Source organism: Camelus ferus, chromosome 18 (genome assembly GCF_009834535.1).
Source record: "Camelus ferus isolate YT-003-E chromosome 18, BCGSAC_Cfer_1.0, whole genome shotgun sequence".
NCBI lineage: Eukaryota > Metazoa > Chordata > Mammalia > Artiodactyla > Camelidae > Camelus > Camelus ferus.
This window is the reverse complement of record NC_045713.1, coordinates 8,091,244-8,116,129: the sequence shown is the minus strand read 5'-3', so window position 1 is coordinate 8,116,129 and position 24,886 is coordinate 8,091,244. Positions and strand designations below refer to the sequence as shown.

Genomic DNA, 24,886 nt, shown 5'->3' with positions numbered 1-24,886 from the left:
CGCGTCTGCCGGGACTTGCAGGCTAGGGGCTGTCTTCCCCCAGACCCGGCCACTGGGCTCCAGGTGCCAGCCCCTTGGAGCAGCTCCCTAACCCTGTCTGCCCCCTGCCCCCATCCCTGGGTTCCCAGACTGGGCTCTGGTCGCTGGGAGGGTGTCTAAGAGATGCAGCCCCTCCCTGACCTGTGTTTTCATTGTCCTTCCCCTCCTCTGCCTGCCAGGGTGACTGGTCTAGGGTCCTGGGGAAACCTCGCCACTGGTAGATTTGTCTCCATCCTGTTCACATCTCTGATGTACTGGTGGTGCCTTCAATGATGAGACTGTTTGAATTTCACCAAACATTTCTGTTTTCTGATCATGCTGTGCTTAATAGTTCTCATCGGCGGGGCTGCCGTGTTCCGTTGTGCGGTTCGTACACTGTGCAAAGAGGCTGGGCAGAGGGGTGAGCGGCTGAAGTCCCGACAGCTTTGTACCTTTCAGACGGGACTGGCCACCTGGAGGTGGTGCTTGCTGGGACGTGTGCTTGATGCAGAGGTGCTGTTTTCAAATCCGCATTTCTGGTTCTAATTTCTAATTCACATGAAAGCCAACATGGGTCTGGTCACTGGTTTGTGTTACTCAGCGCGCATTTGATTGGGAAAAAGAAGTAATTAGTTGGCGGTTCTCACGGGCACCAGCTCCAGGCCCCCCTCCTCACGGCGCATGCTACGTTCTGCTGTCAGCACCAGTGTCTCTCCAGATGTGTGGGGTGCAGTGGGGGGACCGAGGGGCACCCCAGTCTCACCACCGCACCTGACCACCCTCTTCAGCACCTGGAAGCCCAGGGCAGGGCTCTGATTGGTTGAGTGCTCACCTGTGGACCAATCCCTGGCCCCAGCTGGATGAGGTGTGCTATTGCCAGCCAGGGAGTTAGGAAGGATGGAGCCCCTGGAGGGAGGGGGGTGGGGTCTGGGCATTGATGGGGCCGTAGCCTGCCCAGACCCTCGCTCACCTGAGAGACTTCCAGGACCTGGAATGTTCCGAGGGTCTCATTTTAGGAGCTCGGAATCATTTGGGGGAAGTTGGGGGTGTGGGAACGGCTCGGGCAGGAAGAGATTCTGAACCTTCTCTGTGTTTTCGTCTCTCCCAAACAGGGCAGCACACTGAGGAAGCGCAGGATGTACGAGGAATTCCTCAGCAAGGTCTCCATCCTGGGTGCGTGCCTGCCCCGCCGCCCCCACCGGCCCCTTCCCTGTGCGGCTGGAGGGTCAGAGTTCTCGGTGCTGCTCGCGTTTGGGACACACATGCACACACACACACAGGCTCACGCATGCGCAGGGTGCTCCCACACAGATACATGCATGAACACGTGTGTGCGCGCTGTTTGTCTGCCCCCCCGTCCGTCTGTCCATTGTGCTTGGTGTGTCCGTGTGTCCGCCGTCAGAGCCCATCTCTCCACCTCAGGGGTCGGCTGGGCTCGTGCGTGGGCCCGCCTGTGCTGCGTCTTTCCAGACCCGTTTGGGTTCTTCTCTGTGTGGGTTCTCGGGTCCCCCCGTCACATCCTGGAGGCTGCGTTTCCACTGACTTTCCGGAGCTCAACAAGGTTCTCTCCAACAGACGTTTTCAGTGTTTTGAAGTTGCTTTGATTCTCATGGCGGTTTCATGCTGCTTGGGACCAGCCTGGCCTCAGAGCTGCTGGAATGATGGAGAGGTTCTATGTCTGCGCCGAGCACGGGCGGATTTTCGTTTTATTTAATTTTAATCAGCTGGGCTGTGACCATGTGTATGATTGTGTGAGTCTGGCAGCTGCACACCACAGAAGGAGACCCGCTTTGGGAAGTGAGTGGCAATGATGCACTGAGGCTCTGGGAACTGCGAGAAATGACCATCCAGCAGGAGCTCCCCGGCAGCGGCCCCGGCCGGACTTCTGGGTGCAGCTGACGAGGGAGCCCGTGCTCCTTTCCCAAGAACCTCTGAGGAGGGAGAAAGAGGAAACAGGTGCAGCTCGGGGGGGTGAGGGTGTCCGCGCCCGGGGGCTGACGACGCTCGCGGATGAAGGCGCTCGCGGATGAAGGCGCGGGACTGTACCCGTGCTCCAGACCCCTGCCCATGTCGGGGAGCCTGGTGGGACCCTGGCTGCTTCCCGGCACAGAGCAGCCACTTCCCAGCTGAGCTCTCCCTGTCCACCTCTGCAGCCCGGGTGGTGGGACACGGGAGCGGCTCTCCGCTGGCCCCTCAAACTGCAGCTCAGAGGGGAGGGGCCCTCCCATCTACTTGAGCAGGTGGAGGGACCCTCCAGGGCCGCTGGGCAGGCCAGCCAGGATGAAATCCCAACAGAGAATGTAAGAGCACGGCTCAGTGAGACAGGAGAGCGGAGGCAGCAGAGCGGGTACGGAGGAAGTCAAACGGACGCTGGAGGAGCCAGGAAGGCAGATCAGGACCAAAACAAGGCTGTTGGTAACCTGGGGGGTAAATCAGGGATCGCAGGGGCAGGACCAATGCAGCAGACGCTCCAGACTCTGCATCTTTGCCTGTGAAGGAAACGCTGTAGAGACACGGCGTGGACGCTCATCTCAGCGATTTCTGCAATAACAAGACAGTGGGAACAGCCTGAAGTCTGTCGTCACAGGAAGGGATGTTTGCGTGGCGCAGGTTTATACTCCGATAAAGCACAGGACAAGGTCTCCAAACAGAAGTCGGCACAAACGGAAAGCGTGTCTCTGCACAGCGCTGGCAGCGCCACGGCGTGTTTACGAAGCCACGTCACAGTGACCGCGGGAGACCACCCACGGAGAGGAAGCTTGCCAGAGCCTTTAGGATAATAATAAAAAAAAATTCCACCGAACCCTTTATAGTCAGAGCCTGTGGGGAGGGAGAGAAATAGGCCTACAGGAAGGGGCCTCGACCTTAGCAGGAGTTCTGTCTCTAAAGAGTGGCTCTGAGCAGGCGTGACGGCGTGTTCCTGCAGTTTTGTTCAGGACAGATGTCGGCTATGGTGTTGATTCTACTTTTCTGATTATCTTTTCCCCAAATTACAAAAACACTGGACATGACTGTGTGGAGTCAGTGACGTGGAGGGGCACTGTGAGGGGCCTGGAAGGGAAGCGGGGTGCGGTCCTGGGCAGGACGGCTGCCCGGCACCTCCTGCCCAGGGAGGCAGTGGAGGCAGCACAGGGGGCTGGCCCGACCCAACTTCCAAAAGAAAAAGCAGACGGCGGGCCTCCAGGCAGGAGAGCGGGTCTCCCTGGAGGAGGGTCACAGCTGTGAGGCAGGACCCGAAGGTCCGCGTCCTCCCTGGACTCCTCGGCCGGATGACCGGGGGCAACTTTGGGATGCGCCCTACGTTCCTTCTGCACGGTTCCCACCACTTCCCCGGCAGGTGGAGGACCCTCGGGAAGGACGGCGTTGGGAGTGGGCCCCCCGGCCGGCCGGCCGGCTGCTTTTCCTCGCAGGGCTGACTGCCTGCACCCGGAGCCAGGGATGGGCTCTGATCGCAGTAAAAATGCCCCAAAGGCCCCTACTTGGTGTGGCTTAAGACCCCTGAGAAATTGGGGCCCATGCGCTGTCTGACATTCTCTCCCAATTCACGTGGCTGGGGAGGAAGCTGCGACTCTTGGGCCTGGAATGTCCCAGGTTTCTAGTGTGGCAGGAAACCCCGCAGATCCCAGCGAGGACACAAACCTCCTGGCCCCGACGTCGTAACCGCAGATGCCGGCCCTTGCCCTGGGAGGGACCAGCCAGCAGCCACACGTGTGCAGCCTGACTCCTCCCCACACAGACCGTCGTCCCCTCCGAGGCCACCTGCCTCGCTGTCACGAGGGGGCCATGCCAGCCTCCTGGGGTCTGGCTCACAGGGCAGCTCCTGTCCCCAGCGGCCCCTCTTCAGGAAGATGTGGACCAGCTGCTGGCAGGGGCTCCCCTCTCAGCAGCCGCCCCGGCCCTGGGGTGCAAAACATGTCTTTTCAATGCATGGCTCTGGCAGGAGTTTTCAAGCAGAGAAGTCCCCTCCCAACCTGGATCTAAAATAGTGCTTTGCTTTGTATTTTTAGCAGCTGACCCACATAAGGGCATCTGATGAGTATAGGACAGAAAAGTTTCTTTGGTCAAAAAGAAACAGCTAATCAGTTGGTCGTTAATTTCTTATAAAAGCAGGAGTGGACGCCCCGGGGAGGGGAAGCCTGAGAGAGGGTAGGGCGAGAACTTGCAGGCCTTAAACTAGCCGTTGGAAGTAAGCATTCTGACCTAAAGCAGTGGAAGGTGGTGGGTGGCTCAGGGTCACAACGTGAGTGCAGTGCCGTGCTCGCGGACCTGGGATGGGAGTCGCTCGGCCTCTGGGTTACTTCACCCCTTGGCAGCCCTCGTGCTTCATGGTCGTGACATACAGGCAGCTCTGCTCTTCTGAAGATGGCAGAAGCATCTTGTGCTGAGCTGACGCAGCGCAGCGCCTGGTGCCTGTAACTCACGACGAGTCCGGGACGTGGGTGGGGTCCGCTCTGGGTTCTGCATCCCGGCTGAGGGCGCGGCACGCACTGTGAGCGCCCTGGGCTCAGCTCACTTGTGAAAGTACCCGGGTGCCCCCTGCTTTCCGTTTTGTTCATCCCTGTGACATAGCAGAGCCTCACCCCACCCCCGGGCTGGCTGTTGGGTGTTTTCGGGGGCCGTCAGGGTGGGAGCCGGCCCCTGACCCCCCCGCCCCCGCTGCAGAGTCCCTGGAGAAGTGGGAGCGCCTGACTGTGGCCGACGCCCTGGAACCCGCGCAGTTTGAAGATGGAGAGAGGATTGTGGTCCAGGGGGAGCCTGGGGACGACTTCTTCATCATCACGGAGGTGAGTCCGGCGCGGGGGCCCAGGGGCCGCCCTGGGCCTGGGGCAGAGTCTCGTCCACATGCCCCGTCCCCTGGGGACCAGCCGTGCCCAAGCCCAGCTGGCTGTGCGGACACAGCCTTGCACCTACCCTATCCCCCATGTGTCCTAACCCTTGACGATTGAAGGATCTCCTCCTGGAAGTGGTATCGGCCCGGCCCTCAGCCCACACACGTGCAGACGGCACAGACTGCTCCAGGGTGTGCAGGTGGCGGCGGGGCCGGATACGGGGTGGGGGGGCGTCCTGAGTCCAAACCCGGTGGGAGGTGTGCTTAGCTCTTTGCAGCTTTGCAGGCGTCCTCACTGGGAGGGATGCGTGAATCTAGGGCACATGGGATCTCTCTGTGCTGTTTCTTACAACTGCATGCAAATCTGCGATGGTCTCGAATTAAACGTTTAAAGATCAGTGCCAGGTTCTTCCACCTGGACACGCATGAGTCACTGTTCCCGACCTCCAGCCCCCACCGCGGCCGGCGACAGCTGGCTCCAGGCCGTAATCCGTGACGGCCACGCTCAGCCTCTCACTGATGGGGGCGAGCAGCTGCGTGGCCGGCGCGTCACCCCCGGGGCTGCGCCTGGGCCGTGGTCCCCAGAGGCAGAGCTGCAGCAGCCCCGGAATGAATGAGTGGCCGCCCTGCCGTGGGAACCCTCCCCATTACACAGACCTGAAAGTATGTGAGCTTGGCCCATTTCCCACTCCCCTGGTCCTCTCGGCGGGAAGAATTTATGCCGCATGCTTGGTAGAGCACATGCTTCAGCTGCGTGTTCGCCATCGGAGGGAGGGCAGAGTCTGGTGCGGCTCAAATGGTCACCGCGGCTGAAATGCCCATTCAGGCTGTGGCCACGGCAGCCAAGAGGGTCACTGTGCCGTCCAGAGCACAGGGCCAGCCTTGGGGTTGATGTGGAGAAAGGAAATGACAAAGGCCCAACCCTGGTGACGTTCGGCCAGCGTCACCGGACGTGGAGCCACTTTCCTGGTTTAAGACAACAGGAGCAAATCCCAGGCTGCTGATGTCGGTGAGATGGGGCTCTCACCCACCTCTGAGCCGTGGTCCAGAAACAGATAAAGTCCCTCCCTGTGACCGCGGATTCCACAGTGACAGGGGGAGCTCCCGCGGGAGCTCCTCCCCAAAGAGGGTACCTGGAGTTCTCCCCGCTCCGCGCCTGCCCTTCTCGTGGGAAAGGTCTGGAAGGCATTGGAGTTGGCTGGAGAACCAGTGCAGGAGGGGAGACCGAGGGCCGGAGGGTGTGTGCGAGGCCCCGGGAAGGTCTTGACAGGGCCGGGCACAGAGCTTCACAGTGTGCGTTTGGGAACCGGGAACTTGGTCACATCCCGGCATTGAGCCTGGGCGGGAGAACCCTGGAGGTGGTGGCTGAGTGAGGGGCGGGGGTGCAGGCCGCGGCAGGGGTGGACTCTGCACCTGAGCCTCACGGGCGGGGGCTTCCTGCAGGAACCGCGTGGAGGGGTCCTCGGGCAGCATTCCTGTCCTTGGGTGGGTGACTCATCCAACAATAATGTTTCTTGAAAGAAAGCAAAAAAGCACAGACAGAAGAAATTGTGATTCTTGCCAGTGAGGTCTCTGCTCTGCCGACCTGAGAGGCAGAGAACGCAGCGGTTCAGCTCCTGGCCCGCCTGTGACTTTGAGAGGTCCCTGAACAAAGGCTCATGCCTGGTCCCCCCGGGAGAGAACGCTTGGAGTGACAGCCATGGCTTGACTCAACTTTTCCGGGGCTTTCCTTGCAGGACTTTGAGAGAACGTGGTCCCTTGAGGTCTGTGTCTTAGCCTTAGCTCCTCCTGCAAGTCTGCGGAGATAACCAGGACCTGGCCTGTGGTTTCTGGAAGACATTCCAGCAGGAGGTTACTCACAGTCTCCAAACGCCGCCAAGGCTGCCGCTGGACAAGGGGGTGGGGTTTGCACTGGCCTGCACGGTGTGGGTTTTTTCTTTAATAGAAAACATTTGAATTAAGGATATTTCACATAGAAGTCGGGATCTTTCTCTGTACATATCTGGGCCTGGCCTCAGCCGGCTGGTCCTGGGAGGTGGCTGCCCAGGGTGCGATGTGCTTCCCAGTTTACTCCAGTCCTCACCCAGCCCCCTTGCCTCGCCCACAGGCTCCACAGACTCGTGCAAACCCTTGAGTTTACAGCCTCGGTTTTAATGGTCTTGAAGTTGAGGGAGTGGGTAGCTCTGACCAACACAGACAATTGTCTGTTATTCTCTGGGGCCAAGGCCACCTCCCAGCCGTGTCCAAGGCCACGGTAGAAAATTGGTAAAACTGTGAAGGTAGGGTCAGCAGGAGTCCTCACAGAACTCAGGGATGACCAGTTATGTACAGTTGTGATAACGGAGCTGGTGTCTTGGAACTTCGGGCAAATCAGGTGCTGTGTGAGCCCCTCAGGGATCATGCGGCCTGCCCACACCTGCGAAGGGCCCCGCAGTGTCTTCTGGGGCCGACCTTCCCCCAAGGACACATGGAGAGCAAGTGGCCGATCTGAGAGGCAGCCGCACCTCTCACTCCCGCGTCCCGCTGGCTCCTGCACCCTTGCTCCGAGTGTTCTAGGCCTTCGCTGTGTGGGTGTGTGTGTGTGTGTCCAAGCATCTAGCACGTGTGTAGAGCTGTGTAAGTGGGGTGAGCGCTGCTTCCCGTGTTTCCTGCATGTGACGGGCAGGCTGGGCTCCGGGGCCAGGCGTCACTCTAGCTCACCCATTAAAGGCTGTTAGAGCCGTTTTCAGTCTCCGCCTTCCAGGGAGTACCTGGTGCCACGGCTTTGAGGTCTTGTGTTGTGAGCAGAGAATCTCGGACTCCACACCCCACCGTGGAGCCCCCAGGAGGAGGTGCTGGGTGGGGCGGGGTGGCACCTCTCCAGGGGCCCCGACGCTTCCTGCATAGAGCTTTCCTGGGGGCCTACAGAGAGCGACTGGGAGACGGAGACCACCGCTGCTTCTGTGGAGGGAGTTCGGCTGTGTGGCCGAGGGCCCACCCGCCGTGGGGTGGGGGCAGATTCACAGGCCCCAGAGTGTAACCCAACCCTCTCGGAAGGTACGCTTTTCACAACACTGTAAAATGTATTTGAAGTGGTCTCCTTGGCAACTTGGAGTTCTCCCCCTTTTCCACTGTGATCAGCCAAACTCGTAAGTCACAGTGGGGCCCTGGGGCTCACGGCATCACACGCTCAGAGACTCCTGCGACCGACCTGTTTCCCGAGTGGCCAGGAGCCATCACCGGCCACATCTGAAACAGACCCTGAGGCCATGGTGCAGGCGGGGCTGGGAGACCAGCGGGCACGTCAGATTGACCCTGGGAGTCAGCTGGGGGGCGTCAGCGTGGACGGTTAGGGGCCGGCGTGGGCTGTGGCTGTCCCACCGGTAGACACTCCGGGTGAGGAGTCTGGTACGAGGGCGGAACCCGCCCCACGCGTGGGGATGAAGTCCGCGGCGTCAGCCTCGACTCCTTGAGAGGACCCGGCGGAAGAGTCTGGCACAGTAACGGGTCTGATCTGAGCAGGTTCCTTCAGACAGGCCCCGAGGCCGCAGAGGCAGGGCCCCCTGCGCTGCGTGTGCAGGCCCAGGTGCGAGGACGCGGGCGGGGTGCGGCGGGCTGGGTGCTCCCTGGTCTCTCTCTCACAGCACACACGCAGAGGCCACGCGGTCCTGGGGACCAGGCCCCTGGCTCCCCCGCGTGTGGACTGGCCAAGTCCTGCACCTCCCAGGTGGGACCTGAAGTGAGTTGTTTCCCCAGCCGTGCAGGGGCCTCCTCATCTTTGGGGGGTGGGAGTGCGGGCGCCCCCGTCACCCCTACCACTCACCCCCACCCTGTGCTGGGCCTCTGTCCATCCTCTGCTGTCCTGGGTGGACGGGCGTGGGACAGAGCCCTGGGGCCACAGTGGCAGGGCCCCGGGAGCTGTTCCCCCCAGGTGTGGAGGGCCTGGTGGAGACCCCACCTGCACAGACATGAGAAATGGCTCCTGCAGACACTGAGGAGTCTGGAACACCTGCCAGCCTCTGGGGGCCTGACTGGGTGGGCAGAGCTGGGATCGTGTGAGCCCCAGGGATCTGTGCCAGGCCTCGGGGTGCAGGGGTGGTCTCTTCTCGTCTGCGGGTGCTTATGCTCACACAAGCTGTCTCAGAAGCTGTTAGGAGCTGCCAGCCCCTCGGACACCCAACCCCCACCCAAAGCTCTCGGAGCGTGCTCTCAGCCAACGAGAGCAGGCCTGCGGCTGTAAGCCTGGGGCCCAACAGACACAAGGACAGAAAGGACCTGAGGTCTTCCAGGGCCCGAGCCTCTCGTCCCTGGGGCCTCGACCTGCAGCAGCCCGTGGGGAGGAGGTGGGCTGGCCGTTCTTGGGAGTCTTCTGGTTACTGGAGGCCCAAAGCGCCCAGTAGCCCTAGGAGCTCCCGGTCACCAGCAGTGGGACCCGCAGGGGTTCCTGGCTGCGCCTGGCAGGACAGACCCCGGTGGGCCTCCCCCAGGGAGAGAGGGCGTGTGGGGCTGGTGGGGAGGGGACGGAGAGTCTCACTTCAGTCCCTGGACCTCCACTCCCTCCAGGAAGACGCTGGGAGGAGGGTGTTGGCGGGCCAGATCTGGGTCCCAGGTGCCCTCTGCTGCCACCCTCCCCACGTCCGAGTCCCTGACCCCGAGAACCTGCTTGGCCTGTGGGCCGCTGGACGGGAGCTGCTCCCTCCTGCGCGCTCCCACGTGGGAGGCTTTGCCATGGAAACTCAAGGTTGGCTCTGTCTCCTCTTTGCACGTTTTTGTGCATTTCATGAATGTCCACAGCGTCGAAGCAGCTGCACAGCAACTGATCTCCAAGCGGCTCTTTGGCCAGGGGCTTCCCGGCTCATCCTGGGCTGGCTGCTCCCTCTCACGTCTCAGCGGGGGTTCCGAGTTCACCGTCGTCTCGGGGACTTTCAGAGAGACCACCTCAGGCCTGGATGCATGGATCCCAGGGTCCTGGTCTTTTGGGGTCAGCCCACCCTACCGTGTGCCGGGCCAAGGGCTAGTGGGTGGCGGGGTGCAGCCCCGGGCGGTTTGCTGTGTTTGCTGAGGAGGGGTCTTCCGGCCCACTTGCCACAGACTCGCTCTGGGTCCCGGGTGGAAGAGGGGCCAGGCCGAAGCAGGAAGGCCAGGTGATGGTGGGTGGGCAGCTGTAGGTCGGGTACTGACATATGAGTAGAAGTTCTCCAGGTGGAGAAGGTGGGGAAGGGCACCAGGAGAAACATAGGGGCACGAGGCCGGGGTCCCCAGATCTGGTGGGAGGGGGCAGTGCCAACTTAGGGGAGCCAGACCACACACACCCTGCACTCTGGGCAGGGGGTTTGGACGTCCACTCTGTGCTGTCCAGATGACCAGCACCATCCTGCCCTGAGTCTCACAGCTCCTGAGGAGCCTCCCATGGGCCCGGGGTGTTTGCTCCTGTCTTGGGACCCTCCCGCCCTCTTCTGGCGCTCCGCCCACCAGGCTGCATCCTCCGCTGCTCAGCCGGGAGGGCCCTGCCGGGAGGGGCCCAAGGCCAGTCAGCCTGGTCTCCGTCTCCCCGCAGTTACTGTCGGGTGTCCATGTTGGTGCCAGTCCCTCCCTGTCGAGGGAGTCAGCAAAGGGCTCACTGGCCACAGTCAGTATCAAAGGACAGCAGTCTAAGGCCAGAAAGTGGCAGGAAGATACACTTTCCTTCTGAGCGGAAGCGGGGGAAGCACTTTCCCAGAAGCCGGGCTGGGCTGGGAGCCACGCTGCACCCATGTGCACCCGTCTGGGCGACTCGGACCTCTGTCCTGGCCGGGCCACAGCGGTGGGATCTCCTTGGAGGCCTTTCCACTGGAGAACTTACTTTTTAAGTGCAGTTTTAGGTTCGCAGCCCCCCCCCCATCATCACCCCCACCAGATGGGGCGTGTGTCACACTCGAACCTGCAGGGCACGTCAGTCTCCCGGAGTCCACAGTTCACATCAGGGTCCGCTCGGCGCCCTCGTTCTGTGGGTTGGACAGTGTGTGACTGTCAGTAGTAGCTGTGTCGCACGGAGCAGCTTCCCTGCTGTGGAAGCCGTCTCTGCTCCACCCGCTCAGCCCTGCCTCTCCTGGCCTCTGGCCTTCTGCTGCCGCCACAGTCTTGCCTTTTCCAGAAAGCTGTCTGGCTGGAACTTTTCCTCACTGGCTTCTTTCACTCAGTCGTATACGCACGTAAGCTTCCTCCGTGGCTTTTCGTGACCTGATAGCTCATTGCTTTGTACCGCTGAGTAATGTTCTGTCTGAATGGACCGCGCTGTTGCTTGTCCATTGCCTCCTGCCGGACACCTCGGCTGCTTCCAGGCTTTGACAATTATAAAGGAAGATGCTGTAAGCACCCTTGTGCAGGTTTTTGTGGGGATGTGAGCTTTCACCCTGACCTTTTGGGCAAATACCAGGGGGCACGATTGCTGGATCTCAGAGGGGTCCGAGTCCCCGCCTGGTGTCTGGATGGACCCCAGCTCCTGTCTGGCTCCACTCTGACCCCACCAGGGGCTCCCACACCCGAAATCTCCCAGGCCCTGTTCTGGGCAGCTCTGATGTCCACTGAGACAGTCAGAGGAGTCCAAGGGGTCCCAGCTCTGACCGTCTCCTTCCGCGTCACCATATGGCCTCGTCCTCTGGGGGCCTGTCCTCTTCGAGCCCCTGTTGTAGGCCCCAGGCCCAAGCCGGGTGGACCTCCACCCCAGCCCCTCTCAGCCACCCTTTGCGGGGCCGGGGGCAGCTCCCAGCCAAGCCCTGCAAGCGCTCCTGAGCTCGGAGGTACCCCATCCACACCCACCTGCAGGTGGGCACCCTGAGTCCCCCACGCAGGACCTCCCACCTTGCCTCCCGGCTCGATCGCACTGGCCCGTGACTCGGGCCTTCTCTGCCGTCCTCCCCAACGGCATATGTGGCATGTGCGGATTCCTGCCGGGCTGCTGCGGCCGGTGTCTAGGGCGGAGGCTGGGAGCGCAGGGCTTCTGCGCTGAGAGATGCACGCCCTTCTAAAAAGTGAAGTTTTTAAAATTGTGCAAGTGAAACGTTATTTGCTGGAATAAGACCAGGGACGCGGAGACATCTTCAGAAAGGCGTGGTTCCGCCCCTTCCCCCACCTCGGTTTGTGTGGATTCTGACAAGTGCCTTCTCCTCGAGGGCTTCCTCATTTCCTTAGTGCGAGAATCAGGATAAGGAGTTGGGGATGGGCCCCCCAGAAAGCACACGAGCCCCATCCTCCTCACACCCCTTGGCCCCCCGGAGGCCGGGGGGCCCCCAGGGCCTGCGTTTCCCATTCTCAGTCGTTCCCGGATCTTGTTTCCCCCGGTGTCTTCACACAAGGCGCGAGGCTTTCCCAGACGAGACAGATGTGGAACGCATTTGCTGGATTCCGAGGTCCTGCCTGGTCCCGAATGAGATTCCTGGCACCCTGGGAGGGAGAAGCAGCGTGCGGAGGCCGTTGCCGTGAGGAATGGGAAAGTCCGAACAGACGTGCCGTCCTGATGAGGCAGCGTGCGGGGTGCCAGGCCCCCGCCCGCTGAGGGTGGCTCCGTCCCCGCGTGCGCCCCTCCTCGCTCTGGGCCGGCGACTGGGCGGGCCTCGGGCTCTTGGGCCCAGCCCTCTTGAAGCGCCAGGGCTCATGGTGTCCCCGTAAGGGAGTGGTCCCCAGCACCCACATGTGGCCACATGTGTCCGTCTGGGTCACTGCCGGTGTCCGTCCACAGCTGTGGCACCCTGGCCCCAGTGGCCCCCTGGTGTCGGCTGCCAGGGTCCTGGGGGTAAGGCACCCAGTGTGGCCATCTTCCCAGGGAGCCGTCAGCCTTGTGACGAGCCCAGGCCCTGCAGGGAGGTGCACTGGGGTGACCGGGCGTCCTCCCTGGACAGCAGGGTGCTTGGAAGCCCACAGCGTGACCCCTGAGGGGCGCCTGCTGCTGAGCTGGTTCAGGGATGGGAGCAGGCCAGGCGGGACTCTGGTGGCCAGGGCCTTTGTGGAACAACCTGTTCTTTAAATTGCGGTAAGATGCACGTAGCACACGATCTACCGTTTCAACCATTTTAAGTGCGCAGTTCAGGGGCAGTGAGTGCATTCACCTTGTGCAGCCCGCACCACCATCCGTCTGCAGAGCTTTCTGTTGTCCCACCTGAGACTGGCCCTCCCCTGTCCCTGCTGACACACAGACCCTAGCAGGCGGAGGCCGCGGGGGCTGGAGCAGGTGGTGGGAGACCCCAGGCACGCCATGCATCTGGGACCACCCACGGCGAGTTGCTGAGAGCTTCTGAGTCAGCCCGGCAGGGGCTCCCCGGCCCTCGTCCTGCTGGAGGACAGTGTCTGCAGAGAGACCTGGGGGTGTCCTAGGGACGGGACCCAGGTGGGCCGTGTGGCCTGACCTCTCGGGGCAGCTGCCTGGAGGGCTGAGGGCTTGGTCGATGCGACAGGCGGTTGTGCCCCTCCTTCCAGGTCGGAGTCGTCAGGGGCTCTGGGGCTTTGGGTTAGGGGGACCCTTTGCAGGACAGAGCAGGTGTTTCTGACACAGCGAGCCTGGGTCTGGCTCAGGGAGCCCCCGTGTCTGCACTGTGGTTGCCAAGTGGAAGGACGCCACGCGCCTTGTTAACTGAGCGGTCACTGGCGGGGAGACGACGTTGAATGAAGAGGGCCCTGCACCCGCAGCATGGTCGGCGCCCGGGCAGGCTGGAGGTGGGCGGGGGCATCTGGGGGCCGCTAGCATGCCGCTGGTGCCAACTGGAGGACCTTCGGCTGGGGCACAGCTGGGGAGCAGGTGGTGGGCAGTGGAGCCTTCTGCTGGAAGCCGTCCTGACCATCCACACGGGTGGGCAGTGATGGGGAGGGGTGGGTGGGAGAGGCTGAGGCTTTGGCCTTAACACAGGTGGGAGGGACGAAGACCGTGGTGGTGAGGAGGGGGCGGAGGGCAGGGTCCAGGCTCGATGACCTGCGGTTGGGGCCGGTGAGGCGGGGGAGGTGTGGAGCCACCGCTCGGCGCTAAGGTCACTGGGGCTGTCAGCCTGCAGACGAGGTGCTGGGCTGTGTCTTGGGAGCGGAGGTGCCCCAAGAGGCCCCATTCAGATGCTTGGGGTTGAGCCCCAGAAACCGCTTTGTCTCCAGAGTGGACCCTCAACCCCCGGCAGAAGGAGCCTGAGCGCTGGCATCTTAGGGCTGGACCAGCAACGGCTTGTCCTCCCCACTCGGCACGCAGCTGAGCCTGGACGGCTGTGATGCCTCGGGCCTGCTCTCCCTGGCCCCCGAATCTGCAGATGGCAGGGAGGAACTGGGACACAGAAGGGCATTGGGAGCCGAGCCAGAGCCGCAGCTCAACCAGGTGAACAGGTGCAGCGCCTGCAACTTCCTGGACGCGCGTGCGGCCCTGTCCCTGGGCGGACGTGCCCATCACAGCCACGCTGGTGTCCTCGGACGGGCAGGGCTGGGCTGGGCTCCCGAGAGAGCAGAGACTTGGCCGGTCTGGAGAAGGAGGACCCCGACCCAGCAGGGCGTCCGGGGCCCCCGGCCTCTCCTTCCGGCCCCAGAGCCAGAACTCTCTTTCTTCCGCAGTGTTCCCTGCAAAGCTGCTGGTTTGTGCCTTTGCCAAGTCACCGACCGTGTGGACGGTGCGTTAAATGTTGCCTGGAGAGCTGACCTGGGGCCCCTTACCAACCCCACATGTTTGTGCTGCTGCTCTGGGGACAGTTTACGTGGCCGTGCTGGCAGCCAGGGTGCGGGGTCTTCACAGAGAGACCCCAAGCACCTAACAGACAGTCAAGAAGGTGCCCAGGACTTGGGGTTACGTGGATCCTTGTGCCCCAGGGAGCGGGAAATGGGTTTGGAGGGAAGGGAGCATCTGTGAGGACCGTGAACTAGTCCTCCCCGTGGAGAAAACAGTTTTGTTGCAACGATAGCTTCCTTAAAAACTTTTAAAAATTTGTGCATGAGCTCATTCATGCAGAAGGAACCACACAGCTACCTGGAGGTGTTCACAGGCACCGCCGGCTTAATCCTGCATGTGTGTATGGACACGGATGTGGATTCTGCACCTGGCAAACTACGTGTGCACATGAAGCATAACGGCCAAGCAGGCTGTCGTGGTTTTCCAGGTGTGTGGAGTTCCGTTAGGGGTGGCAGTGCCCGGTGAGCCTGGTGCCCTGCGGTGAGCCCTCTGTGTCTGCTGGTCACACTTACTCTCGTGTCCACTGCCCTGATGACCGCCTGCCAGCTCTGACCTGCATAGAAGTGCTTCGAGAGCCAGGAACTTTACCCTCACCTCACTCTGCGGGTGGACAGGCACTGCAGATGAGGAGCCTGGGACGTGGGCAGGGCCCGGCCTCCCCAAAACCATGGCCAGTGCGTTGCAGAGCTGTCCAGAGCACGGGGCTTCCCACCGTCCCACACCTGCCTCCTTCTGCTCTGTTTTTTTAGTTGCCTTTTAATTTAAGGGAAGTGATGCTGGTTTCCGTTTATGGCTCTGATCTTGCTTGTTTTACAATATAGATTTATTTAAATAAAATAACTGGTTTTCCTCTTTTCGACCTTGGTGTAAATGGCATGTAAGAATGTGTGCCCCCTGCACAACCGGCCGTGGGGTTGAAGTTCTCCCCTTCTGCCCTGACAGCACAGCGGCTGGGACGGCAGTGTCCGTCCCTCCTTGGTGGGACGGCGCCGGGCTGTGTTGACCGGGGCAGTGTGGGCACGTACACATGGGCTCTGACGGACGCCAGGCTCGTCCCCAGCGGCTGCAAGTCCTGGGTGGGGGTCCTGTTTCACTGGGCGCTGTCCTTGCCGAGCCCTGCCCGCTCTGGCCTGCACCCCTTGGGGCGGACCAGTGGCCACAGCTCTGATCTGACCCCGCCTGACCCCCTGCCAGGGTGTCATTTCTGGGGCGACCTGTGTCTTCTGCCCTTCTCCACTGCTGAGGTGTCCCAGCCCTGCAGCGGCGTCCAGCTCATGGGCAGGAGGAGTGGGTGACGGCCTGCCGGATGGATCAGAGGGAGGGTGTCATGTTCCTGGGGGGCACATGGCCCCAGCCCAGGAGGCGGCCCTGCAGCGAGGCCATCCTCCATGCTTCTCCGGGTGCTGGCCCCCATGGGCGGGGCTGTGTCTTCCTGCCTCTCGGGGCTCCATCGTCACCTGACCCGGCAGGGGGACTCCAGGCCCGCGGCCTGGGGTCAGCGCCGGGCTGGAGGGGCCGCTTGGTGGGGGAGTGGGCAGCCCAGAGGTCCTGCTTCGACGAGCATATTCACCTCAACCTCGACTGGTTTCCGTCTTACAGAAGTCACACTTGCCTGTTGTAGAAACCAAAACGTTGATTTGGGTTTCAATTTTGTGGAAAAATTAGAAAAACCAAAAGCGTGAAAGGAAAGCGGGTCTCATACTCCAGCCCTCAGCCCCCCCCCCCCCGGCAGTGCCATTTTCTCAGCCTCCTCCTGGGCCCATTCCTGTGTGGCCCGGTTTATTTTTAGAGTTGGGTTAGAATCGGTAAGTGACAAATTTGGGGACTATGGTCTTGAGTTCTGGCAAGGATGCTCTTCCAGCCCCCGGATTCCAGCTCTCAATCCCCTTAGGATGTCTGTGCTGCCTTCACGGCCGTCTGGGAACCGAGCTCAGAGCACGGCTGTTTCCAGGCCTGGGGACGGTTCGCCCCCCGGAAGACCGGCTGCCGCTTAATGGGAATGCTGGGCCTGCGGGTGGGAGGCCCCCACCGTCTGGTCCGTCAGCCGCTCCCCCCCACCGCCCTCAGGCCTGGCGGCCGTGCCCAGTCGGGTGGCAAGGCCGTCCCAGGGCAGGACTCCCTCAGTCCTGCGGTTACCCCCAGCACTCGGGGGTGGGGGTGACAGTGTCTCAGCCTCGGCTGCTGTAACAAAGAGCCCCCAAAACACTGCAGCGCGGGCACAGGGGTGGCCTGGGCTCATCACGGAAACCCCTGGTGCGTGGCTCTGCCCCTTGTGGCCTTTCCGTCTCATGGCCCCACGGCCCCTTGGCACCCGAGGCCGAGTGCCCCGGTTGAGGCTGGGCTGCCAGCACGCGGGAAGTGACCCCAGGACGTGGGAGGGCCGGGCCGGGGCTTGCCCAGTGTTCACCCTGGGTTCACCCTCGTGCCGTCCAGCCTGGAGGGCGGGTGTCAGGCCGGTCAGGCGCTCGCGCGTCCTCCGTGTCAACGTGCCAGTCACGGGTTGAAGAGGTGCGTCCGTCTCCGTGGAAGTAGGTTTCATGGCAGCCAACCTGCCGTCGACCGTAAGGCGGGCTGGCGTGTGTGTGACCAGGAGAGAGAGGCCAGTGACCACAGGAAACGCCCCTGGTGCCGGAGAAGACAGAGGGTGGGGAGGTGTCTGCCCAGGGCCCCGGTGGGCAGACAAGTGAGAAACAGACGTGGCCCACCTGCGCCTGTGCTTGCCCCTCCTGCCCGCTGAGCCCCAGCCCAGCCCCTCCCCCGAGTGAGCACACAGCAGTCGGCTAGACCCCCCCCCCCCAGCAGTGGGTGAGGCGAGCATGTGACCTGCCCTGGTCAGTGAGATGTGAGGAGAGGTTGCTGAGCGCGTCCAGATTTTCCTGCTGATGGCAAGGGGGAGGCATTTGGTGACTCCTGGAACCAGCCACTGTGCCACCACGAGGACCTGACCGAGGCCGCCAGAGCAGGAGGCGAGGACAAGCCTGGGTGCAGAGACGTCTCCGGGCCGCTGAGACAGCCGGCCCTGAAGCCTCCCGACAGCCTTCTGGCTCTTCGGGAGGGCGGTTGCCCTTGGGTGCTCTGAGACACCTCAGATTGGGTTTTCTGGGGTCTCGGGCTCAAAGTACCTCATCAGATGCTCGAAGCCTGGAGTTTCACTGAGTAAGAACCAGAGACTTCAGTTCCATCCCTGAGGTCCTGAAGAGAAAAATGATCCAAGTGTAAAATGGAAAATTGTCCAAGATGGGAATGAAAGCCACCTGAGTCATATGCGTAAAAAGTCAGGAAAGTGAACGATAGTTCGGTCAACGCAACGTTGTGTCAAGAAAACCACTGCCGCCCCCCCAGACCTGACTGCCCTCCGCTCCAGTTTTGTCTCCTGGTCTCCCGGCAGCGGCTCGAGGGAGTCCAGGTGACCAGCCCACGTCTCACTGCCGAATGACACCCCCCTCAGCCAGTGTCCCAATGTGGGCCGTGGGGCCCGGGAAGACCTGGCCTGGAGGACAGAGCGGGGACTGGCGTGGGGAGCGGCGGGGGCCGTTCTGGCTCGTGGGGCCCAGGACCCAGCTCCTCTCCGTGGGGTCAGTGAGGGACCACGTGTTCCGCCGGCCCTGCCCCTCTGCCTGGGTCTGTGGGCGCCCGGACCAGGGAGCGCTCCTGGCCGGCCGGGCGGGTGCGGACGGTCTATTGTTTACAGGCCCTGCTCCGTCCATCAGCCTGCCTCATGAACATCCCGGACGCTGCAGCCGAGTGTCTTGGTGGCCGGAGTGGGGGCCAGTGTGGGGGCCCCCGCGGGTGGCCAGAGAGTCCAGGCACGGTGGGCACAGGCAGGGTCTTCTGGCCGTCTCTCGCAGACCGGGTGGAGGGAGTTACTCATTAACGCGGGCACGGCCGGGCCAGCGCTCATGAGGCGAGTCTGGCCACCTCGCTTGGGCGAGTCCCCAAGCCCACCTGGGAACAAACGGCTTCTTCCTGCGGCCAGGGCAGTGGGTGTCGGCCGTCCAGGCCAGGGACGTTCCTGCACAGTGGGGGCCGGGCCCCAGGCCCTGTGGGTGCGGGGGCACCCCAGTGCTGAAGCACCCTGGTCCTCCGGGCCTCAGACGCCTTGCGCCCCACCCCCCGCAAGGGGAAGCCGTGGAGATGAAGGGGACCCGTCTGAGCGGCCCTTGAGACCCGCTGCTCGGAGACACGGTTAATGGACACTCGCAGCTAGTCCTCGTGCAGCTGAGGGGCGTGCAGGGAAGATTCCGGGTTCTGGACGGGACCTGCCCCCGGGGCCCCCCCAATGGCAGGTGAAGGGGCCGTGGGCTCTGAACGCACTGGTGCCGGGACGTGGCTGCCGTGGCCGCAGCCCCACCGCCGGGGGCCCCGCCAAGCGGCTCTGCCCACCCCCATGTTAATCATTGAGCCCCAGTGTCTGCAGGCACCCCCATCTGGGGGCTGGGGGGCCACGTCGCTTGATGGGTGCATGACCCCGAGACCGCGCTCTTCCCGCTTGGCGCTCTGTCCTTGAGACTTAAGCCAAGGTCGGCTCGGAGCAGCGCTGGCCTTGGCGGTGCCTCCCGGTTCTGCCAGCTCCCCACCTGCAGGCAGATGGTTCGGGGCAGGAGTGGGCTGCAGAGGATGGTGGTCTTGGGGTGCGGCTCCCAGACCCCATGCCTTTCTGTCCCTGAGGGGAAGACAGGGTGTTCACTTTGGAAGAGGGGGGCTGTGGGAGGGAGCCAGTGGGAGGGGGATCTGGGCAGGGACCCTCACAGGTGAGCCCTCACATGTGGCCCTTGCTGGGTAACACCCCCACACGGTGACCTTGGCGCCTCCCCCCTCCCCCCACTACCGCGACTCCAGCTGGCCGACCCTCACATGTCCCTTGGTGTCCACAGGGCACAGCCTCAGTCCTCCAGCGCCGGTCCCCACAGGAGGAGTATGTGGAGGTGGGGCGCCTCGGGCCCTCTGACTACTTTGGTGAGTGGGGTGGGGTCCGCTCCCTCCTGGGTTGGCGGCCGTCTCCCCGGGGCCCCCACAGGGGCCGTGGGAGGCCTGGCTGAGGTCCTGGGCGTGGGCTGACCGGGGTGGGCGGGCCCAGCTGTGTTTGAGTTTCAGGTGAACAGGGAGCGCCTGTTAGCCTGCGTATGTCCCGGGGCCCCTGGGCACGCGCGCTCAGAGGCGGCTGAGCGTCCCAGGGCCTGGCCTCGTCCCTCAGTCTGCAGCCTCCCCGACCTCCCCGAGGCCGGGCCCTGACGCTCTCCTCCGCCGCCAGGGGAGATCGCGCTGCTGCTGAACCGGGCCCGGGCGGCCACCGTGGTGGCGCGGGGGCCGCTGAAGTGTGTGAAGCTGGACCGGCCCCGCTTTGAGCGCGTGCTGGGCCCCTGCTCCGAGATCCTCAAGAGGAACATCCAGCGTTACAACAGCTTCATCTCCCTCACCGTCTGAGCCCGCTTGCCCACCTGCGCGCCCAGGGCGCTGCGCCTGGCTACCCTGCCCCCAACTCACTTCGGAATAAAGATCACCTTGCGCCCTGGAAGGCCAGGCCAGGAGGTGCAGCCACCCTCCCCCGTGCCCCCCTCCCCATCTGCCACGGGTTCGTCCTGGGGGACCCACCCTACTCCCCAGGTCCTCGGGAGACGCAGGGGTTGCCCACCCCCCCAGGGGCCGGCTGTGGGGTCCAGTTGGGCCAGGAACTGCTCAGTGCCTGGGCTTGGGGACATGAGGCCGCCTGTTCTGCAGCAGAGTGTGGGACCATGACGTCCCAGGGGGACCCCGCAGGCACCCTTGAGAAGCCTGGGTGAGAAGTTGAGTCTAGAAAGAGAGGGTCCAGGCCCCTCCCTCAAACACTTGCCCACCAGAGGGTCCTCCCAAGATGCCAGGGTTGGGGGAAGCCAGTCCCGGCCTCAGAGGGAGGTGGCTCCGGGCTCCCACGGAACGTTTCAGGGAGTGGGCTTGGTCCTCACCTTTCCTGGAGAGCTGGGAGCTCTGACCCCTACACCCGAGTCAGGACAGAGACGCCCAGGGAGGGAGGGAAAGCCCGTGAGAGTTCGGGACTTTCCGGGGTGCCGTGAGACCTGTTCTCTCCAAGTGGGGGTGTCCCCAGACAGCACTGCCGCCCCCTTCTTTGTACAGCGGCTTCTTGGAGGCCCTGGGAGGAAGTGGAGAGATTTGCTAAAACGTATCCTGGATAAAGTGGTCAGAACCAGGGCCCTGGGAGTCGCTTTTCAGCAGATACACCTCCCGCTGAACAGGGTGAGTCCAGCTGCCCTGGGCCCCACACAGCTATGTCGTCAACCGACTGAATGCCCCTTGACAGCATCTTCCGTCCCACCCTAACGTGAGCTGGAGAGGCCTGGGGTCAGTGCCTCGTGAGACTTCCGGGGACCTGACGTGCGAAGGAAATGGCGCCGCTAGCCTGCCCGTAGACATCCAGAGAGGCTGCCGGTTCGTGGTGCCCCTGGCCAGCCTGCCTTCACCCGTGGTGCTTCTGTGACTTGTCAGCCCCGCCCTGTTTATCACAATGCTCTGAACGCTGCATGTGCTATTAAACGTGCAATGAGCGAACTCGGGGTTTTGGTCTGAAATACTTACTAGCAGGTTTTCTCCTTTTGGTTTTACTGAGGTAAAATAGTCCACACATAAACTTGTGGTCCTGACCGTTTCTAAGTGCACCGCTCAGTGGTACCAGCCACATTCACGCTGTTGTGCACCCGTCACCCCCACACGCCCCCAGAACTTCCCATCACCTCAAACCGAGACTCTGTCCCCGGTAAACACGGGCTCCCCCTCCCCCAGCCCCCGGCCCCGCCCTCTGCTTCCTGTCTCTGTGACTGACTCCTCCAGGGGCTCACAGAAGTGTCTGTCCCTCTGTGTCTGTCTGGCTTATGTCACTGAGCACCGTGTCCTCGACGTCCGTCCATGCTGCAGCAGGCGTCAGAGTCTCCCTCCTTTTCACGGCTGAATCATAGTCCGGTGTGTGGATGGACCCCATTTTCTTTATCCGTCCACCCGTCGATGGACCCTTGGGTTGTAAGCCTCCCTCACGGCCCTGACTGTGACGAGTTCATGGTTCCCTCGGGGGCAGCAGGGCTGAGCGCTGGGAGGAAGGAAGCAGGACCTGGGCCCACCCCAGGCAGTGAGGGCAGGTTCTAAGCAGTGACTCGGGAGAGGGTGGCGAGGAGGAACACTTGTGGTCTGACCCTCGTGTCCAGACTTCGGGGACCAGGGCCAGAGAGAGGGTGCAGGGAGGGAGGCAGAGTCCAGGAGGAGAGAGGAAACCACGCCTCGGCTCAGGGTGGTGGACAGCCACGGCCAGGGAACGCGGCGCCTCTCGGAGCCGGGGAAGGCAGGAGCGTGCCTCCCAGGGCCTCCCGAGGGAGCCAGCCGCCTGGAGCGTTTCAGGGTCCAGCCCCAGGCTGTGGGGTAAGGTGATACCTTGAGCTGCTCTGAGTGGCTGGGTTTGGGGTGTTTTGTTACAGCAGCTCAGGACACTCACACAGACGCTGGGACTGGCACTGATCTCCGCCCACTTGAGCGCGGGCTTGCCCCCCACGCTGTGCGTCTTGGGACTTGGGGCTCCCCTCCCTGAGCTGGGGTGCAGTGACCGGGCAAGCACCCCTCCTCGGAGGGCAGGCTCTGGCCCCTCTGCCTGTGCGGCGAGGGCTCGGGGACCACGGTGGAACAAAGCCGGGGCGTGCTGCCCGCTGTGGGGGGCGTGGCCAGAGCAGCATCTTCCCCAGCTGGGCGCTGGGCCTGCTCCCTCTGGCGCCAGGCGGCACAGACCCGGTCTTGTGGGCTCGTGAAAGCGTGCTTGTGTCCTCCTGAGACTACAGGCCAGGGGATTGTTCTGCCCCATCGCGGTCCCCAGGGCGGTGCCAGGGGCGCCGTGCGGGAGGGGACACTGGGACTGGGTCCACGCAGACAGAGCTGGGCACTCGCTCCCCCCCGGCCTCAGTCCCTGGGAGGCTCACTCCTCTGGGGGCCTGATGTGGGCACCCCATCCCACCCGGGGCAGCTTCTGGGGAAAGGGGTCAGGGTGTGGCCAGCCGAGGGCAGGTGTGGTTCTTAGTCATTTATCTGTGGGTCCCAGGACCTCTTGGGGCTGGACACTAAGTTGGACCCAGTAAACGTTCGAATAATAAATAGAAGTGAGTAAGCTAGGGGTTGCAGGGGGGCTGTCTGGGGGATTCAGGCTCCAGATTCCACAGGCCGGAAGAAAAGAAACTTTGATCAAAGTCTCATACCTTCTACAAAAATGAACTCAAAGTGGCTCACAGACTTACTCGTAAACATAAAACCATAAAACTTTCAGGAAACAAACAGGAGAAAATCTTCAGGATCTTGGGCCAAGCGAGTTATTCCGAGACTTGACACCCAAAGCCATAAAAGGAAAATCGGATAAATTGGAATTCCTGAAATTAAAAACGCCTGCCCTGCTAAACAACCCGCGAGGAAGAGGAAAGGGGAGAAGGAGCCGTCAAACCACGCGCCCGCAGGGGACTGTGCCCAGAGCACGTGGAGCGCTCTCAGCAGCAGGCAAGTCACCAGCCTGGCCGGGACGCGGATGACCCTTCCCAAGGAAGGTGCACAGATGGCGGTGACCCCCAGGAAGGCGCTGACTCACAGGCACCGGGACACGAGACGAAGCCATGGTGAGCCGGCTCCACGCGGATCACAAAGGCTGAGACAGGACGTGGCAGCAACACCCAGTGCGGGCGGGGAGGCGGGGGTCGGGGTGGCTCACACGTGGCCCTGGGGGTGCGAAACGGTGCGGCCACTCTGGCTAGTGGTGGATTCTTTAAAAAAGCAAAAGCTGACACCAAACATGCAGCCACCATTGGACGCTGCTCCTGCAGCTTGGACGCTTGCCCTGGGGAAACGCAGCCTGGCTCCCACAGAAACCCACACAGGGGGCCTCACAGAGGGTTTGTCCACAGAACCAGAGGCACCCAAAGTCCTGCGGTGGGTGAGCTGCTGAGCACGCGGCCCCCACGCCCCTGAGATGCTCAGTGTGCAGCGGCTCCGACTGCTGGCGAGCGACCGCCGGGTGGATCTCCAGAGAGCTATGCGAGTGGAAACCCCACCCCCAAAGGTCACCCAGTGTGACTCCGTGTACATAACATCCTTGAGGTGACAAACGGAAACGGAGCAGGGCTCAGGTGGAGGTGGGGGAGCAGGAGGGCCCTGCCTTGAGGGGACGCCCTGCGTCTCGGTTGGACCAACACCCAGACCCCGGGAGCGTGGTCGAGGTCCCGCACCAGAGTTCTGGGAGACGTCATCCCGGGGTGGGGGACTGGGCACAGGGTGCTCCGAGCCCTCTGTGTCTTGCTGTTGAAAGGAAGGGAGAGGCTGGAAGCAGTATGGGAAATTGGGGCCGGTGGAGTGTGGGGGGAGACCCTGGAAGGAGTCTGGGTTCCACTAGAAGGCGCAGAGGACCTGCTGGAGATGTGGGGCCCCGGGCGAGTCTGCTTCATGCTGTGGAAGGTCTGTCGGTAGCGCAGGACTGAGGGCGGCAGGTGAAGTGAGCAGCCGGGACGACCCCATGGGTTTTACGGGACAGGCGGCATTCCTGGCACGGGACAGGCGGGAGCAGAGGGGATGCCCAGGGATCAGCCAGCCCTCACACCCAAGCAGCACCCCTCCCTGCCCCAGCCCCTGGACCCACACAGACCTCCGCCACTAGCTGCGTGGCCTCGGCGAGCCCCTGGACATCTCTGGACCCCACCCATCCCTCTCTGCAGTAGCCTAGGAATTCACCCCCAGTACAGCTGGAAGAACCCAGTGGGCCCGAAGCCCCTCGCTGACCCGGGGTGGGCTCAGGCGGGGCTCAGGTGGGGCTGAGGCCAGGGCTGGGCCAGGTGGATGGGGAGTGCTGAGGGATTCCAGAGAAAGTGAGGGGCTGCCCCAGGCGTGGTCCACATGCTCATTCATTCCCTCTGCGGGCTCTGTGCTCTGTTCACGGCCCTCTCCGGCGGTGGGCAGGCTTTCCCTGGCATCTGGAGCTCTGGCCAGAGGATCTGGAGGACAGAAGCCAGCAGATGCCCACTGGGGCCCCTGTCCAGCTCTGCCCACCACAGGCCTCGGGACCCTGTGCCTCTCCCAGGCACACTCCCTGTGCCCACCCCAGGCCTCTCCCCATCTGTAAGATGAGGGTAACAGCCCCAAAGTGTGGAGAAGTGAGGCCCCAGGCGTCCTGTGCGGTGTCCTGGCCCACACACCCTGCTGGGCGAGCCGGCCATCAGTGCCGACAGTGCCCTGGACGGCCCAGCCTCACCTCACCCGTCGGTGGCTGAATCAGCCTGGCGGTGGTGACTCGCTTTGAGGTCCGGTACTTCCCTCCCAGCCCCCGGCTGCCTGGCTGGGGCCTGGGGGAGGGGGCTCCTTGTGGGCAACCCTCGGGGTGGGGGCCAGTT

The 24,886-nt window shown here is 62.8% G+C and overlaps 1 protein-coding gene across 14 annotated transcripts in view; it reads left to right on the top strand.

The window, feature by feature from the left end:
• The window catches only part of PRKAR1B (protein kinase cAMP-dependent type I regulatory subunit beta), a 103,119-nt gene that overhangs the window by 71,263 nt on the left and 6,970 nt on the right, over positions 1-24,886 (top strand). For 9 of the 14 annotated variants that reach the window (XM_032459839.1, XM_032459834.1, XM_032459835.1 and 6 more), the window contains 4 exons: positions 1,131-1,191; positions 4,681-4,802; positions 19,370-19,451; positions 19,747-21,038. In XM_032459839.1, the coding sequence (XP_032315730.1) occupies positions 1,131-1,191; positions 4,681-4,802; positions 19,370-19,451; positions 19,747-19,919 (438 nt within the window). In that variant the 3' untranslated portion in view covers positions 19,920-21,038. The other 5 variants (XR_004312603.1, XM_032459841.1, XR_004312602.1 and 2 more) reach the window with 4 other exon arrangements.